This window comes from Lagenorhynchus albirostris, chromosome 2 (genome assembly GCF_949774975.1).
Source record: "Lagenorhynchus albirostris chromosome 2, mLagAlb1.1, whole genome shotgun sequence".
NCBI lineage: Eukaryota > Metazoa > Chordata > Mammalia > Artiodactyla > Delphinidae > Lagenorhynchus > Lagenorhynchus albirostris.
Genome location: NC_083096.1, coordinates 163,980,376 through 163,998,214, shown reverse-complemented (window position 1 = coordinate 163,998,214; position 17,839 = coordinate 163,980,376). Strand labels below are relative to the sequence as shown.

The 17,839-nt window shown below is 51.2% G+C and overlaps 1 protein-coding gene, 1 long non-coding RNA gene and 4 other non-coding genes across 8 annotated transcripts; 1 reads left to right on the top strand and 5 right to left on the bottom strand.

Annotated features, from left to right (window-relative positions):
• Positions 1-183: 183 nt before the first annotated feature.
• Positions 184-2,933, bottom strand: LOC132515034 (uncharacterized). 3 transcript variants are annotated; one of them, XR_009539020.1, is made up of 6 exons: positions 2,466-2,933; positions 2,297-2,340; positions 1,644-1,743; positions 1,266-1,350; positions 892-944; positions 184-307 (listed from the first exon to the last, which is right to left on the bottom strand). It is a non-coding gene; the product is annotated as an uncharacterized LOC132515034 (long non-coding RNA). The 3 variants fall into 3 exon arrangements; XR_009539019.1 differs by having other exon boundaries at positions 2,297-2,933; XR_009539021.1 differs by lacking the exons at positions 2,297-2,340; positions 2,466-2,933 and adding an exon at positions 2,086-2,282.
• Positions 378-451, bottom strand: LOC132516619 (small nucleolar RNA SNORD99). Its single transcript, XR_009539437.1, has one exon. It is a non-coding gene; the product is annotated as a small nucleolar RNA SNORD99 (small nucleolar RNA).
• Positions 1,112-1,238, bottom strand: LOC132516594 (small nucleolar RNA SNORA61). Its single transcript, XR_009539416.1, has one exon. It is a non-coding gene; the product is annotated as a small nucleolar RNA SNORA61 (small nucleolar RNA).
• Positions 1,467-1,594, bottom strand: LOC132516589 (small nucleolar RNA SNORA44). Its single transcript, XR_009539412.1, has one exon. It is a non-coding gene; the product is annotated as a small nucleolar RNA SNORA44 (small nucleolar RNA).
• LOC132516571 (small nucleolar RNA SNORA16B/SNORA16A family) lies at positions 2,110-2,244 on the bottom strand. Its single transcript, XR_009539396.1, has one exon. It is a non-coding gene; the product is annotated as a small nucleolar RNA SNORA16B/SNORA16A family (small nucleolar RNA).
• Positions 2,934-8,602: 5,669 nt separating the features above from the next.
• On the top strand, positions 8,603-10,136 carry RAB42 (RAB42, member RAS oncogene family). The gene is made up of 2 exons (XM_060142734.1): positions 8,603-8,843; positions 9,638-10,136. Exons 1-2 carry the CDS (start codon positions 8,605-8,607, stop codon positions 10,059-10,061), a joined length of 663 nt encoding a protein of 220 aa, XP_059998717.1. The 5' UTR covers positions 8,603-8,604; the 3' UTR covers positions 10,062-10,136.
• The last annotated feature ends 7,703 nt before the right edge of the window (positions 10,137-17,839 follow it).

The window sequence follows — 17,839 nt, the reverse complement described above, 5'->3', positions numbered from 1 at the left end:
TCAGCCTGAATTCTCACTCAGCAAGAGTAATACAATTGCAATTATAGAACTGATCGTTTTGTTCCTTTCTGAGATCAACCTTTTCTTCAGATATTGAGACTATAATTCATTCTGAGTCTTACAGAGTATTTAAATAGGGAATAACCAACAATCTGAGGGACATCAAGAAAACTGACACAAACATACATCCAGGAATCTTTTATTGGTCACTTGTATGCCAGGTACCAGCATCAGAAAGAAAAAAAGGTGTTTCCACCTCAAAGAGCCCCTTGTCTCTTCATTTGCCTCTTCCTGTAGTGTTTCTCTCCTGAAAAAGAAGTGTACACCAGTGTGTTAATAATGCCCCAATTAATCAATGCCACCCAGGTTTTCCTAAGGGCTGGTCTCAGTCCCATATCCGCATTTATCATCCATAGATGTCCACTCAGATTAGGTTTCATCCTGGACCAGTCACAGCCTGAAAAAATACCTTGAGCTAGAATAGAACCACTCTCCCAGGAGAGGGGTGGGTAAGACTCCAAGGTTACCAAAACCAATAAGCATGAGCTCAAGCCATTACTGCATTCACAGTAGTCAGCCCTCGCTGTAAAGACACAGGGCTGTCCCTTCTGCCACATTCTACTCTGCAGGTGTGTTCTTGGCATTTAGCATAGGCAAATCCAGCAGACCAAGTCACACTGTGAACATTTATTTTTTGTCCTACGGTTATGAAGAGCCAACAAATACAGCACACAAGGCCAGATGTAAATGATATATAAAAAAACGACTTTTACACACAGACCTGAGTAGCCTTATTATCTACTGGCTACACTGCTTAGGGTGATACCAGTGAAATACTAATGGAAGCTGCAAGGAAGTTGTGTGAAAGCTTCTGGCAGACATTCAACTCACCCAACTCTGTAGATCCACAATCGCAGAAGGCGGCAGCTTTACTGGTAACAGATCTTAGGAGGGAAAAAAAAGAACACTCGATCAGGAGTCAAGAAAGCTATGGATAAACCCCTCCCAAATACAGAAATATTAGTCAGCAATCACTATACCAGCTGCCCAGTTAAGCCTAAGATTATCCCATTTTACAGGAGAGGAGGCAAAAAGTTCCAAGAGAATTCAACCTTGTTTGAAACTAGCCCACATGCTATATAAACAGACACCATGAGCATAGCTTCAGTACTACTATTCCTCCTCTTACGACCACCAAGACCAAGGTTCAGATCTGATGGGAAAGGGAACCGGAGGGTCAGGCTGTCTTCAACATCCAACTTTACCTTATTCTAAAGCATGGCTCCAGCAACAAGCTGGTCTTTTCAGATACTTCAGTATCAGGCACTGCCAGTAAAACGTGGGGGCAACCTGCAGAAAAAAAGTGTGGAAGCTCTAAACCAAAAAGTTGATCCATACACAGAAGCTGACTTTTTTGATGGAAGCACATGGACTCAGGTGGAAGGCTCCCAGCCCAGGTCCTGAGGTACTATGGGAAAGGCGAGTGGCAGCTGCAGGTATTATGCTGACCCGTGCTGTCAAAGTCTCTCCAAGTTGCTCTTGCATGCAGTTGGAGAGCCCATGGCCACAAGCCATAGCCCTTGGGAACATGCTGTACTGACCCACTAGGTAGCTCCCAAATTACATCCCTACAGAAAACCTACCAGGTCCTGAGGCTGCTGTGTTCCATCACTGTCATGACCCCAGTCTTCACTCACCAGAAAGGTCAACTTCAGTCATCCTGGAATCTTCAATCTGGCACAGCTAAAAGGAGAACACAATTGTCCTGAATGATCTTAATCGTTCCCTTCATTTGGTCTTCAGAACTACCGTTTTTTGACTAGCCTTTGGTCCTAAGTACTGATGCCATAAGCTTTTCAGGGCAATGACCCAAAGCACGACCAAGATCTGCAGCACCTGCCACGGGATTTTCCCAGTACAGATATCTAACCCACCCCCATCTACCCCTCCATGCTGGTTCTTGGTCTCTGCAAGCTACTTCTCAAAAACCTTATTCTGTTAACTCTGTATGCATGACCCCATCAGTGGAACATTTCTGCTGGCCTCTGGAAACGTGTCAACTCTAATAAAGGTCTCTGGCTATACCTGAGAAATGGCAGGTACAGTGGGAGCTGTCTTTTCCTGAAATGTTGCAGATCAGTTACAGCAAACAGAACAGCGACCGTCAAGGAAAACTGTCACTCTGGGCTCCTTTTTGACCACAGCAGCTATGTGGAAGCAGCTGCAGCTTCGACAAGGGCCACAGGGTAATCCAGGTCACAGGGCAGGCCCAACACTGTGTAGCCCTCAGACTCACCTAAATCCTGTACATCAGGACTTATCACCAATTCATTCTGGAGACTAAAAAAAGAGAACAAACATCATATAGGTCCCAATCACCACTTTGTTTTACTATATGCCAGTCTTGTGTCTCGTTTATCTTCACTGGACAATTTTATCATCCCCATTTTTTATAAGACTTAGACTAAGTTACTTACCAAAAGTTGTCTATCAATGGAAAAACTGAAAAACCTAGGATTCAAAATAGTATCTGAATGACTAAAGCCCGTCCTCCGGAAAACCTTGTCTTTATACCCACCAAGGTGACTTCCTTAACATGTGCTGTGCAGCCAGATAATTTAGATGAAGGCACGGAAGGCACCTGCCCAAGATCACCGAGCAGCTAGCTGTCACAGGCCTATTCAAGGTCTGGCTGACTCCATCACGTGGTCTCCCCCCAAATTAAGCCACTTCAGTCCCAGAACTGCCGTGCTCCCGGCGGCCTGCCCGCGTTACTCACCCGTCACACCGGAGCACAAGGCCCTGCGGACCGAGGGGGGAGCAGGGCGCGGCCCTCACAGGTTCCGGCTCCTTTCACTGCGCATGCGGCCAATGTGGCCTTCCGGACCTTGATCCGACCAGGTCGGCAGGCCAGGGTCCTCCGTGCTGCGCTCAACATCCCCCAACCTCGGGAAGCAGGTCCGGCGAGTGTGGCGGCGGTGGCGCCGAGGCTAAGGCCGGGTACGGCGGAGGATGGGCGTAAACCTTAGCAGAGAACGCGAAGAGCCAAGAGAACAAGAACGCGGTAACCGGAGAAAAAGGTAGGTGCTCGCCGAGAAGGGGTTTATATAGGTCCCGCCCTTCGCGGCCGCGCCTGACAGTTGGAGCTGCGCGCCGCGCAGACTGCTGGGAATTGTAGTTCTTTCGCCACCAGCGCGGGCCGCGTGTCTGGCTCCCAGCCCCAAGCGCGTGCGGGGCGAGACCCTTTTCACTCAGATGGAGATACCTTGTGGTTTCTTCCGGACCGGAAGAGGTTCCTCCTCCTTCCTTCAGCATTCAGTGAATGTCCAATACCGGGCACTGGGCTCACAGATACCGCTGTGCCATCTGGAGTTCAGTCCGGGGAAGACTTTCAACATCGAGAAGTTAACCGTTAACCCTGTGAGCTGAGAAAGGGCTGCGTTCAGACCGCCGTGGGCACGTGGAGGAGCAACGACTGAGTGATTTCGGGGAGGAGCTCTGTGAGGTCTTCTCGGAGAGGGATCTTGGGGAGGGCTTCCTTCCCAAAAGTAAGAGGCGACTGATTACTCATGAGATGAATGCATTATTTATTCAAGCCTCATCTCTTCCGCTGATAGATAAATTTTATTGAGTGCGTGCTAAGTACACTGTGCTCCATTATCTCAGCTAGTTTTCATTAACCCAGTGTGTGGGTATTATAATTATGCCTTTTTCACACAAGGAAACTGAGAAATGGATCACACAGCTAGCAAGTGAGGTAAGGACTGGAATGCGGAAGTTCATCTCAAACAGCACACTCATAATCACTGTGCCATGTGCACGTTTTGTCCATAGAATGAATAAGCGTCAATATAAAAACGTAGTAATTGTCAAGAATTAAGCACCTATTCTGTGCTTAATCTATTCATCAGTTTTCATCCTTACATACACTTTAAAACGTTTTTATCCTTACTTACACTTTAAGAAGTGTTACTATTATTCCCATTTTGTGGAGAAGGCGACAGACTGTATGAGGGTTAAGAAACTTTCTGATGACTTCCAAATGTGTTTCCGCTTTTCTTCTGAGCTCCAGACTTGATATCCTGCTGCTTCCGTGACATCTACACTTGGATGCCTATTTATTAATAGGCTTCTCAGAACACAGTCTTTCCTCCTCTAGACCTGCTTTTCCCCATCTCAGTAAGTCCTTAGGGTGACCCAGGACCCCTCTTCTTCTAATATGCCACTTCCAATGCATCAGCAAATCCTGTGTTCACCTTTAAGATGCGTCAAGAATCTGACTATTTCTGGACTTCCCTGGTGGTCCAGTGGTTAAAAATCCGCCTGCCAATGCAGGGGACACCGATTTGGGAGGATCTCACATGCCGCGGAGCAACTAAGCCCGTGAGTCACAACTACTGAGCCCGCGTGCCACAACTACTGAAGCCCGCGCGCCTAGAGCCCGAGCTCCGAAACAAGTGAAGCCACTGAAATGAGAAGCCCGCGCACTGCAATGAAGAGTAGCCCCCGCTCACTGCAACTAGAGAAAGCTTGCGCAAAGCAACGAAGACCCAACCCAGCCATAAATAAATAAATGTGAAAAAAATGAAACTGTAAGTCTCTAAAATAATGAGACTAAGGCTCATTTAGCTCTTATATTTAGATCTATGATACATTTTGAGTTAATTTTTGTGTATCATGTGAGGCAGGAATCAAGGTTTGGTTTTTTATTTATTGCGTATTGCCTATCCAATTGTTCCACCTTCAATTTTGTAAAAGATCATCTTTTTCCATCTAATTGCTTTGGCAATCAGTTGACCATGGGCTTCCCTGGTGGTGCAGTGGTTGAGGGTCCGCCTGTCAATGCGGGGGACATGGGTTCATGCCCCGGTAAGGGAAGATCCCACATTTGGAATAAAAGTTGAAGTCCCCATGATTGGCCTCTGAAGCCACAGGTGATTGCTCTCATTGCTCACCACTTGCTCCCCATTCATTCAGCTCCCTCTCTCTGGCCTCTGCTCTTGGCATATCCCTTACCTGCTCCAACCTCAGGGCCTTCACTCTTGCTGTTCTTCCTGCCTGGAACTGTCCTCGCTGTATATCACAGACAGCCACGCTGCTCGCTCCCTCTCTTCCCCTGTTTTTCTGTTCAGATGTCACCTCCTCGGACCACCCTATTTTTTTTTTTTTGGAAGATTTTTTTTGATTTTGATGTGGACCATTTTTAAAGTCTTGATTGAACTGGTTACAATATTGCTTCTGTTTTATGATTTGGGGTTTTTTTTCGCTGCAAGGACTGTGGGATCTTATCTCCCCAACCAGGGATCAAACCTGCGCCCCCTACATTGGAAGGCAAAATCTTAACCACTGGACCACCAGGGAAATCCCCGGACCACCCTATTTTGATATAGCACCCTGCCACCCTTCAAGCTATGGCTTGTTACTTATAACACTTATTGCTCCCTGTCATCACATTTTATATGAGTTTATTTTCTGTCTTCCCCATTACAAGTGAGCTCTTCAAGAAAAGGAATTGTGTCTTTTTTCCCCACGGCTGTTTAAGTGCCAAGTATGTAAAAGATGGCCAGCATTTATTGAAATAATTACTAAGTGAATGAATTAATGAATGAATAAAACTTGGCCAAGGCCACATAGCTAGTAAGCATCATTTGGAACTAAAACTAAGATCTGTCTAATGCAAATGTGCACGTGCTACGATACACAGTAACCCCAGAACTATCCTGTGAGGTGGGTGCCATGATGTGCCTCACTTAGCAGAAGGGGAAGCAGGGTTGGAGAAGGGAAATGACTTGCCCCCTGCGTCACATAGGGAGTCCATGGCAAAGTCAGCTGACATCTGGATTCCAGCACCAGGTGCAGTCAGGGACAGGCACATGACCCCAACCCGCAGCAGGAACGTCTAGGAGAGGAAGTTCAAGGAGTCCGATGCTGACAGTGCACTCTGCCCACATGCTGACTGCAAAGGCTTCTGGGACATCTGGGTTCAAACTGCCTTTCAAGCTGTTTCATGCCTCTGCCTTTGCCCAGCTGCCCCAGCATGGAGTGCGCTTCCTCCCTGACCTCCCCGGCTCCCACTTGTTCTTGGAGACCCAACTTCAGCTTCACCTTCTCCAAGAGGTCTTCTCTGACCCCGTAGCTCCCTCAGTCCAGCTCTGTTGTGGTGTTTGAATGAATAAATGAGTGAATGAATGAACGAATAGCATTTATCCACTTTTATTCATTCATTCATTCAACCATAAATATTTACCAAGTTCTACTTTGTGCCAAGCACTGAGGATACAGCCACTGGTCCTTGTTCTCAAGAGGCCTGAGCCTAGAAGGGAGACAGTGGACAAAAGGGCCTGTGACCTCACTGGCCAGTGAAGTAGGGGTTAGTTACCCTTTGACGAGCAGAAGGGGAGTGTTCCTGGCAGAGGGCTGAGAAGAGGCAAGATGTTCAGCATGGCTGGAGCACCAGTGGTGGGTAAAGAAAGGCGGGGGTGGAATGGGCGGAGGAAGATCTGCACAGCCCTGACGCAAAAACTGTTTTTCCAGCTGAACAGAGCAAGGTGATAAGAACATCCCGATGGAAGAATTAGTGGGGCAGGTGGGAGTGGGGCAGACCTTCCTGGTTTGGGCAGAGCTGGCCGGGCGGGTTCCTTCCCCAACACACATACCCTAGCTGATGCCCCCCCGCCACCCTGGAGGTGGAGGCAAGCAGAGACTTGGGACCCTTCAGGCTAGTGCAGGTGACCAAAAGCCAGGATTACTAGGAGACCTAACAGAATGTCTTCTCACAGATTTGCTTAGAGTTAGCCACAAGAAAACCTGGGCCTTCCCAGGTCCCCAAACTGTCCAGCCAGAAACAGACTTGCAGCTAGTCTGTCTTCGTGCTGAGTGATCTTGGGCTGGTTACTTAACTTCTCTGAGCATCAGTTTTCTCATCTGTAAAAAACACTGGGCAGGGGGGCTTCCCTGGTGGCGCAGTGGTTGAGAGTCCACCTGCCGATGCAGGGGACACGGGTTCGTGGCCCGGTCTGGGAGGATCCCACATGCCGCAGAGCGGCTGGGCCCGTGAGCCATGGCCGCTGAGCCTGCGCATCCGGAGCCTGTGCTCTGCAACGGGAGAGGCCACAACAGTGAGAGGCCCGCGTACCGCAAAAAACAAAAAAACAAACAAAAAAAACCCACTGGGCAGGGACTTCCCTGGTGGTCCAGTAGTTAAGAATCCGCCTTCCAATGCAGGGGACATGGGTTCAATCCCTGGTCGGGGAATTAAGATCCCACGTGCCGCGGGCAACTAAGCCTGCACACTCTAGAGCCGGCACACTGCAACTAGAAAGAAGCCCGCGTGCCACAACGAAGACCCAATGCAGCCAAATAAATAAATATTAAACAACAACAACAGCAACACTGGGCAGACTAACACCTACTCACAAGGTTGTGTAAGGAGGAAATGTGATGATATGATGGTTTGCATTAGTGAGAACTGCTTCCCACTGCCAATTTGCCACAACAAGTTAAACTGGTAACACCCGCCCACAGTGGGATAGTGGGATTAAACCAACAGGCAAGCTGTTTGGGACCGACCGGAGCTCCAGCCTTTATGTCCTGGGTGTCAAGAAGGCCAGACTGGAAAGAGTGGAGTACATCTTGAATGCAGATGTACCTGCTTTACCCTTGCCCCTAATCCAAGTGGGACCTGACCACTTAGCCCTGGTCCTTTGGGAACTTGCTTTGCGGTCCCCTTTTGTGACATCAAGGGGTAATGAAGAGTGAGACAAATCTGGATGTGAGGCCCAGCCCTACTGTGACCCGAGACGAGCCACACATCTGAGCTTCAGTCTCCTCAGCTCTAAAATGGGCACACTCTGGCCTTCTCAAAGGGTTGCTGTCCCAGAGCATAAGGAACTGACCATCTCACCTCATTAATGTTAGCTGTCCAGTTCACAAGCAAACTGCACTCCCTCTGGAATCGCAGTGGTCTGCTGCCTGTGTGCAAGTCCCTCTCTGGGCCCTGGGGCCCTGTGCAGGCAGGAGGGGAGGAAGCAGTGGGTGCTGTTGAACGTTGACCCTGAACACTGAACGGGAGGCCCCAGGCCAGGGCCAGTGGGGGTCCAGGAAAGGGGCACCTTGCGGGGAAAGAGCACCTATAAACCAACTTTCTTCAGGGGTGTCTCCGGGTCCAGCAGCAGCAGGGGCCCGACTGGGGGACTAATAGAGAGTGGGGCTGCAGAGAGAAGCCACCCCAACGGATGAATACAGTGGACGCTCTGGTGCTGCTGGTCCCAGGCCAGTGCACGTTTGGTTATCGGTCCTCCCTAGTCCTTCTCCCCACATTATCTAGGTTAATCTCTTCATCCTTGAAGTAAGGGCTATATCTCCATTTTACAGAGGAGGAAACTGAGGCTCGGAGCAAGGAAGTGACTTGTCCAGGTGTTTCCACCGGGCCCGGTGGTTTCCTCGGGGTCCGGGCCCACCCCCGGTGCTGAAGACGCCCCAGGTTCTCCAGTCCCGGGTCTGGGTGGCTCAGCGGCCGCCCTGAGGCGGGGGCGGGGCCCTGCGACTGGGCGGGGGCGGGGCCGCATAGTTGGTGGCTGGGCCCCGGGAGGCCAGACGTCCGACATGGAGGCGGGGGGCTGCCGCTACCAGTTTCGGATCGCGCTGCTGGGGGACGCGGCCGTGGGCAAGACATCGCTGCTGCGGCGCTACATGGCGGGCGCGCCTGGGATCCCGGAACCCGAACCGGAGCTCGAGTCGGTGCCCACGGTGGGCGTCGAGTTCTACAGCCGCACTCTGCAGCTGCGGGCCGGGCCGCGCGTGAAGCTGCAGCTCTGGGACACGGCGGGCCAAGAGCGCTTCAGGTGCGCGGTGGGTGGGAGGTGGGGCGGGGAGGGACGAGAAGGGGCTGGCGTGAGGGGCCTCTGGCTGGGGCGGGGTCAGTACTGGTCCACCTGGGCATGGGGATCCCTCAGAGGGGTCAGCCTCAGTGGCCCAAGTAGAGAGCTGGGGGTCTCTGCCCTGGGCCTGGGTCCTTCACTCTTGAGTCCTTCATCCTACACATAACAGCAGGTTGGGACTTCCCTGGCGGTCCAGTAGTTAAGAAACCGCCTTCCAACGCAGGGGGCACGGGTTCGATCCCTGGTGGGGGAACTAAGATCCCGCATGACTCCTGGCGCGGCCAAACAAACCAAAAACACAAAAAACAAACAAACAAAAATAAAGACCTGGCGCCCTCCCCAGAGGGATGTTCGATATTGAAACTTGGAGGCATGAATGACCTGGGTGCTGAGAGAGCCCACAAGAGGTCAGAGAGGGAGGTGTAAAGGAGATGTGAGAGGAAGAGAGATTCGTGTTGGCCATGAAGGATGTGTAGGAGTTTGCCAGGCAGAGAGTGGGGAAAAAAAGGCCTGAGATCAGGAAAACATGAGGCTTCCTCTAGGAATGGAGGAATGGTCAGGAGTGTACGGGAATCAAACTGCTGACTAACTGGGGAGCACACAGTCACTTGGGAGAGACAGATACGGGGAAAGAGAAGCACAGGGCAGTGTGAAATGAGCTTTGGGGGTGTGAGGCAGTCAGTGTACAGAGGGTGTGGTCTTGCATCGGGTGTCTTGAAGGCATAAGCCCCTCCCAACTTACTCCCTCCCACCGTCAGGTGCATCACCAGGTCCTTTTACCGGAATGTGGTGGGTGTCCTGCTGGTCTTTGATGTGACAAACAGGAAGTCCTTTGAACACATCCAAGACTGGCACCAGGAGGTCATGGCCACTCAGGGCCCCGACAAGGCGATCTTCCTGCTGGTTGGCCACAAGAGTGACCTGCAGAGCACCCGTTGTGTCTCGGCCCAGGAGGCAGAGGAGCTGGCTGCTTCCCTGGGCATGGCCTTCATGGAGACCTCCGCCAAAAATAACTGCAACGTGGACCTGGCCTTCAACACCCTCACTGATGCCATCCAGCAGGCCCTGCAGCGGGGGGACATCAAACTGGAGGAGGACTGGGGGGGTGTCCGGCTCATCCAGAACACCCAAATCCCCAGGCCCCCCAGCAGCACACAGCACCCGGGCCCATGCAAGTGTTGACTCTGGGAGGGAAAGGGTTAAAGCAGTGTGGACCTCATAAGTGGTGGTGAGATGGGGAGTGTTAGTATCTCTCTGGAGGGCATATGGCAGAATCTATCCTGAGGGTTAATATAAACAGTATCCTGGTACAGTCTTGTCTCCTGGATTTGGGGGTCTCAAGAGCTCAGCCCCTTTCTACTAGAAAGATCTAAGAGGCCAGGTGTGCAACTTCCTGTCCTTGAGCCTGTTTCCTCCATGGTCAGAGAAACTCATAGAAGATCCTGCCTCACAGGGGGTTGTGGGCACGAATGAGATGATGAATGGGCTACGCTCAGCCAGAGCCTCCCACACAATGAGACTCGAATGGCAAGAACTGTCATCACTGCTCTTTCCTCCCTTGTCCGGGATGTGGCCATTTCTGGCAGCGTCCCTGGGCTCAGATGCTGAACCACTCAGCGTTTGGACGCTGCTGCACAGGCCAGGACAGGTGCAGGGAATTTCAGGCTGAGCCAGCCTTGGAGCCTCCTTAGGTCCTCAGGTTTGGATGAGAAAGTGTGCCCTCAAACGCAGGTTGCTGCCCAGTGCCCCTACTCCAAAGCCAGGGACTGGATCTGGATCTGAGAGGCAGGGATGAATATGAACAGCTCATCTGTTGGGCACACGGTGGACACTGTGATTAGCCACCAAGATCTCCCCTCCTCCCCACTGCACCTCCCAGCTGCTGGGAGTGCTGCCTGGTGGTGGAGCTCAGTTTAATCTCTCTGGGAACTGCCCACCCATCCGGGGCAGCCCACAATCCAGCGTCAATCTGTTCGATCTATTGTGGGGCGGGGGCACTATTCAAAGGCCTGGCCCTCTTGTCTCAACTCTGGACAACTCTGAAGGAAAAACCCAGCTTCATCACTCTCCATGGGGTCACTTGAGGCCACTGTTACGACAACATCACAGCTAAATTCTCATGCTCAATCCTTTCTTCCCTTCCTCCCCGCAAGCAAGTATTGACCTCAAGAATCCCCTTGTAAAAGTCTGCACACTGAGTTCCCGCTCAGAATCTGCCTCCTGGGGAACTTAAGCTGCAGCAGAAACTGCTAGGCACAAGATGTCCAGCAGCAATGCAAGAAGGCTTCATGGAAGGAAGGATCTCAGCAGGTGTAGAGGGGGTATCTTGGGGGTGTCATTGTGCCAGCAGGCATGGGCAGGGCATGGGCAGTTGCCACAGCAAAAAGAGCACAACCGGGCTTCCCTGGTGGCGCAGTGGTTGAGAGTCTGCCTGCCGACGCAGGGGACACGGGTTCGTGCCCTGGTCCGGGAGGATCCCACATGCTGCGGAGCGGCTGGGCCCGTGAGCCATGGCCGCTGAGCCTGCGCGTCCGGAGCCTGTGCTCCGCAACGGGAGAGGCCACAACAGTGAGAGGCCCGCGTACCGCAAAAAAAAAAAAAAAAAAATGCTTTAAAATGAGCATCGGGAATTCCCTGGCGGTCCAGTGGTTAGGACTCTGGGCTTTCACTGCCGCGGGCCCCAGTTCAATCCCTGGTCGGGAAACTAAGATTCTGCAAGCTGCATGTGTGGCCAAAAAATAAATAAATAAAATAAAATGAGCATCTACTCTGATCTGGGTTCTGGGAATACAACAGTGAACATGACAGAAAAGCAGTCCTAGGGTCTAGGGGAAGAGAAAAAACCTGTAAGTGGAACTAAATGATTTCCAGTTGTAAGTGCTATGAAGACCACAGATCTGGAAGATGGGCCTGAGGGTGATGGGGGCCTCCTTTAGAGCAGGTGGTCAAGGAAGGCCTCTCTCAAGAGATGGCCTTTGATCTGAGACCTGGAGGAGGAGGAGGAAGAGCTGAGCTAAGAGTAGAGATCTAGGCAGAAGGAACAGTATCCAGCATTGATTGGGCACTTCTTATAGTATTATTATTCCATTTTACTGATGTTGAGACTGAGGCCTAGAGAAGTTAAATGAAACCAGTAAGTGAGGGAGGAGCCCTGAGGCAAGGGAGAGCTGGGCTCTTTCTAGGAATTGACTGGAGAGCTGAGTGCTAGGATGAAGTGAAGAAGCAGGAACTGACCCTCAACTTGGTCTGTGTTTTCTCATCTCCCAGAGCTTCCCCGGACAGGAGTACAGGTCTACTAAACTGAAGCTTGTTTGGGAGATGAGCAGCTGGTCCTGAGGATGGTGGTGGGGATTTGGCTGTCAGGTGCTCAAAAAAAAAAAAAAAAAATCCCCAAGTCCCTGGAGAAAGAAAGAAAAAACTGAGCTTCTCCCCTCTCAGAATCCTGGCCGACTGTGGAAGAACCAGCCTGAAGGCCCTGCCCACCCAGGGCAAGGTCCACCAACAAGGACGAGATGTTGCCCGTTGTTTCCAACTGCCTCCCTTGAGGAATGTTCAGCAGACTGTAGTCACACATCTCTCTCAGCCTCAGTTTCCCATCTATAAAATGGGGATAATAATAGTTTATGTCTCACAGGGTTGTTGTGAAGATTAATGTATTATGTGAATTCCTACAATATGTATGGGCTCACACGCTGTGACCTATTTCTATTGCTTATTATATTATTATTACTATTACTATTATTTCTATGACTTATTATTAACCGTGAAGCAACCTTGTAAGGTCAGGCTGATCTTGTACATTTCAAAGACAGGAACCTAAAGTCCAGGAGGGGAAACTGACGTGGCTCAGTCAGTAAACCCCAGGCCAGCTCAGTGTTCCAACAGCCTTGTCCACCACCTCAGGCCAGGCCCAGAAGGTCCTACCTTATGCTTTAAGGCTGTGATCCCACACTCACAAGCACCATCAGTGCGGCAAAACCTCTGGAGACTGTAAATGGCTTTAATGAGAGTGATTCTGACCCAGCAGTAGGAAGCAGCCCTGCCCAGCCCACTAACTAGAGGAAAGGCACAGAATAGGACTGGAGAATGGGGAAGTGGCCGAGAGGGGCATGCCCTCCTGAGGGCTGCCCACTGTTCAGAAGTAGGCGCCCTCTCTCCTGGGAACAGGCCCCGCACCCCGTTTGCCATCACTGTCATGGTTCAGGCTCCGCGGTCTTTAGTGTAGATTGTGCCACCCATCTTGAGGGTCTCAGGCCTGTAGGGTGTGATTTAGCAACCACATTGCCCCAGGGGATCTTTTTAAAATACAGATTTGACCTGCCTGCCGCCCTCCTAGAATCCTTCCCTGGCTCCCCATGCCTACAGGGTAAAATCCGAACCCTTTCCCCCCAGTCCAATCTGATCTGGTCCTACAGCATCTCCACCCACTTTGCCCAGGTTCCCAACCACCTGCAGCCCTGGGCTTTGCACATGCGGTTTCCTTTGCAGGGAAGGCCCCAACACTTTCCCCTCTCCCTGTATTATCTGATCTGCCTGCACCACTCAGAAAAAGATCACCTCCTAACCATCGCCATTATCCCAGCTGCCAAAAACAGGGCAAGCTTTGTGGTCAAAACTGGTTTTGAATCTCAGCTCTACTATGTACAGCTGTGGGACCCTGGGGAACCCACTTCATCTCTGTAAGCCTCAGTGGACTCATCTGTAAGTTGGGGATAATAATACCTAACTCAAAGGTTTTAGAAAGGATTAGATGACAAATCAAAGGCAGTACTTGTCACACACAGGAATTCACAAGATGGACGTCCCCTTCTTCCCCTGAGGGTTTTACTATTAATCACTTTTAGGGAACAGAGACTACCAAAGTACACACTTTGGGGAAATAACAAGGATTCCAGACTCTAACAAAGCTCTTAAAAGATCCTGACCCCCTTCCAGAGATACGGGCTGGGCTCTGCTTTCTTACCAAGAGTGGAGTTCCAGAATCGTCCCTTCAGGTCTATCCCCAGGTTATTCTGAGCAAGCAAAGCTAGCTCTCCAAGGCAGCACCCTGGCCAAATCCTCCAACCATAGCAGCATGGACAAGGTCAGGCTACCTGGCCTCCAAGGCTTTCCATGAGCTGCTTCCTCAGCCTGAAAACCTTGCAATCCAGGCTTGAATCCATCCCCTTTGCCCTTTAGAAGGAACAGAGCCAAAAGTCTGCCACCCATGGGGCCCTTTCTGACAACAAGGCCTGCTCTGGGAGCCACTGAAACCTAGTGGATGAAGAGGGAAGACCCATCCCACCCACGATGCACAGGCTGGAACGGAAGCAATCTAGGTGGGAACCCAGATCTATCCTCTGCCTCTGAGCCTCAGTCTCTTCATGGTAAAATAAGAATGAGTCCTACCTCACAGTTTTGTTAGAGCATTAAATATGACGACGTGTGTTAAGTGCCTAATAAATGTTAAGTTCCTTCTGCCAACAAGCCCCCTCTGTGTCTTTCATGTGTCCTTCCCGTGCCTGGAATGACCTTCCTCCATATCTGTTAAAACTCTGTTCACCCTTCAAGGCTTAGTCCAGCCTAACATATCAGTTCCTTCTCTGAGCCTTCAGGGCACTAACTTGAGTTGGCTCTCTTTGCAGATTTCAGGCACTGTTGTACCTTTTTGCCCCACTAGAGGGTAGCTCTTCAAGGCCAGGGCTGATTCCCTTGGGGAGGCTGCCTTTGGCAGGGGAACACGGGGCTTTTTAATACCATTAGGGAAAATTTAAAACATAACCAAGAGTAAAGAAACTAACGCAGATGTAGAGAACGGACGTGTGGACACGGGGTGGGGGCGGGGAGGGCGGGGCGGGAAGGGGAGGGTGGGATGAACTGGGAGATTAGGCTTGACATAAATACGCTACCACGTGTAAAATAGCTAGCTAGTGGGAACCTGCTGTATAGCACAGGGAACTCAGTTTGGTGCTCTGTGATGACCTAGATGGGTGGGATGTGCAGGGGAGGGAGGTCCAAGAGGAAGGAGATATATGTATACATATAGCTGATTCACTTCACTGTACAGCAGAGACTAACATGACATTGTAAAGCAATCATACTCCAATAAAAAAAAAAACTAGTATAAAGTAGTTTGAAGAACTTCTTGTACTCATAACTCAGCTTCAACAAATACCAGCAGGAATGGCCAGTCTTGTTTTACCCTCCCTTCTCTTTATTAATGTTATTCTTAGGATCCTCGCCCTGGAGGGGGAACTAGTGCTCGGTCTGTGGTTGACAGGTGTGGGAGGATTTCTCCAGGGCCCCTGGCTGGGACATGTCCCATGGAAGTCCCAGTGTTGGGAGAGGCAAGCCTCACACTGCACAGCCCTCCCTCCTGTAGGTACAGACCTAGGGCTGGGACTCAGGCCAGCAGAGAGAAAAAAGGACATCCTTGCATATGGGGGCTGTGGTCTGCCGCCCACGGTCTTTCAAGCTACACCTGGGGACTTCTCAGGATCGGTATAGGACCAGGGCCTCTATTTTGTGGAAGTCCTGCTTCTGTCCTGAAGGGACTCAGTTCTGGATGGTGGTTTCAAATGGCACTCTGTCCCAGAGGCTTCACTAAGCCTGGGTCTGGGCATAACCTGGGGAGCCTAGACCCAAAAGCCCCTGATTGCCTTTGGGTTCTGGCTCTACGTCTCTCACTGCAAGTCTGAGCCAGCCCCAGACCACGTGGTTTATGCTTCGGCTCTGGGCTCGCTTCTCCTCCTGGCTGGTCTCCTGCACCACATGGATCCTCTCTGGCAGTACCAGTTCCACATCCTCCTCCTAGGAGGCCCAAGTGTGGACAAACCATCCTTGCTGAGACACTACGTGGAGGGCATCTTTGTCGAGGGCGTCGCCCAGGCAGTGGCGGTGGACTTCTCAGTGCCCTTCATGGAGGCAGAGCCTGGGGGTCCAGCTGGCCAGGAAAGGTCACCACCCACCCCTGAGGGGGAGAGCCCACCCATCAGGAAGAGAAGGGGCGTTGGTGGCCATGACAAAGATGAACTCTGGACCAAGAGCACAGGTCTGAGTCCTGGCCTACCCTGTGACCACGGGCAGGCCACATGATCTCTCCAGACCTCGATATCCTTACCTGTAAAATAAGAGGCTACACTGGTGACTCTGAGGGCCTTTCCTAACTAGAGGGAACTGTGAGAGCTTAGTCCAGCTCTGTCCTCCTCCTCCCTGCTTCACCTCATGCAAGAGGGGCCCTCTCCAGGATGGCTTCCTCATCCCAGATGGCTTCTTCTGTGTCCTCAAAACTCACCCCCGTTTTTGTGACCACCTCCTACACCTGCCTTTTGGTTCATTCTTTCTCAGGAAAACCTCAAGCCTTATTCCTTTACCTTCAGTCCAAATTAACTGCAGCCAACTTCTTGGCTGGTCCCCCTCCTGCCTGCTTCCAATTCCACTGGCAGCCAGAGCAAGGTTTTTAACATGTAGATATAATCACGTCAATCCTCCGTCTAAAACTTTACTGGCTCCCCATTACCTGTGCAGTGGTTTTCAAACGTTTTGTTTATATGCCTGCTTTTAGCGTCAGAATCTTCTTGTCAGACGGGATCTTTCTCACAGCCCTGAAATCCTCCACAAGTAAAAGAGAGATTGCTCAGGCTGAAGAGAGGTGGGAAGCCCAGAGCCAGCCTACTGGGCCTCCCACACTATGTACCACCTCCCCCCGCCCCCCGCAAGACACACGCATGGCGGCCTCCAAAGCATGAGCACTGGACCCCATCACTAGGCCTGAGGGCTGCCCACCCCCAAGCTTACCCTGCTCATCTCCGGCCATTCTCTCCTCACGTGGCACCTTGTGCTTTAGCCACAGTGATGCAGTGACTTCTTTACACCTCCGGACCTTTGCAGGCGCTGTCATTCCCACCTCTGTCCCCACAGGACCTGGTGAGATAGTTTAGAGCACAGTTAAGAGTGCAGGTTCTGGAGTCAGAGGGACTTGGTTGAAATCTCAGCACCAACACTACTACCTGTGTGATCTTTTTTTAAAATTAATTAATTAATTAATTTTTGGCTGTGTTGGGTCTTCGTTGCTGTGTGCGGGCTTTCTCTAGTTGTGGCAAGTGGGGCCTACTCTTTGTTGCAGTGCGCGGGCTTCTCATTGCAGTGGCCTCTCTTGTTGCAGAGCACGGGCTCTAGGTGCGCAGGCTTCAATAGTTGTGGCACGTGGGTTCAGTAGTTGTGGCGCACGGGCTTAGTTGCTTCGCGGCATGTGGGATCTTCCCGGACCAGGGCTCGAACAGGGAAGAACAGGGAAGAATCCGCCTGCCTGGTTGGCAGGCGGATTCTTAACCACTGCACCACCAGGGAAGTCCTACCTGTGTGATCTTGAGTAAATTACTTAAACTCTAAATTTTAGTTTCCTCATTGGAAAATGGGATTAAATGAGATATTGCAAACAAAGTGCTTGACAAACACTTGTTTCTTCAGGTCTGTTGGGAAAACAAGCTTATCCACAGAAGGTGCTTAGCATAAAACATGGCACTTAATACGGACTCTTACCAAGACCCTCCCAACACTGGAGCACAGGAATTCACCAGCCCTGCCACCCCTTGGGCTCCTCAGCATGTATTAAGTCCTACGTGTGCTCAGACTATGCTGGGCTCCGGGAATCAGGTGGGCCTGGTTACTTAGCAAGATAGAGGGCGTCGTGCCCAGGGCGAGGGGCTGAGCTGCCCCAGGCACCGAGTCAGAAGACTCCCCACAAATCACCGGGTGACACCCCACTCTCCAGTACCCCCACCTCCAGTAACCACTTAAACAGCTGTCGGATTTCCCCCTTCTCTCCATTTCGTCACAAATACCTCAGTCCAGGCAACAACCTTCTCAGGAACCTCTGCTTCCACAAATGCCCTCTCTTCCCCCTCCACTGTCTGGCCAGAATGAGCTTTTCAAAACATCAACCTGAACGATCATGCTTCTGCTTAAAATCCTTCAATGGC

Excerpts from the sequence above, each read along its gene's own strand:
- RAB42 (XM_060142734.1), top strand. The coding sequence starts at position 8,605 with ATGGAGGCGGGGGGCTGCCGCTACCAGTTTCGGATCGCGCTGCTGGGG. Across the intron at positions 8,844-9,637 it reads GCGGGCCAAGAGCGCTTCAG|GTGCATCACCAGGTCCTTTT; the intron begins GTGCGCGGTGGG and ends TCCCACCGTCAG.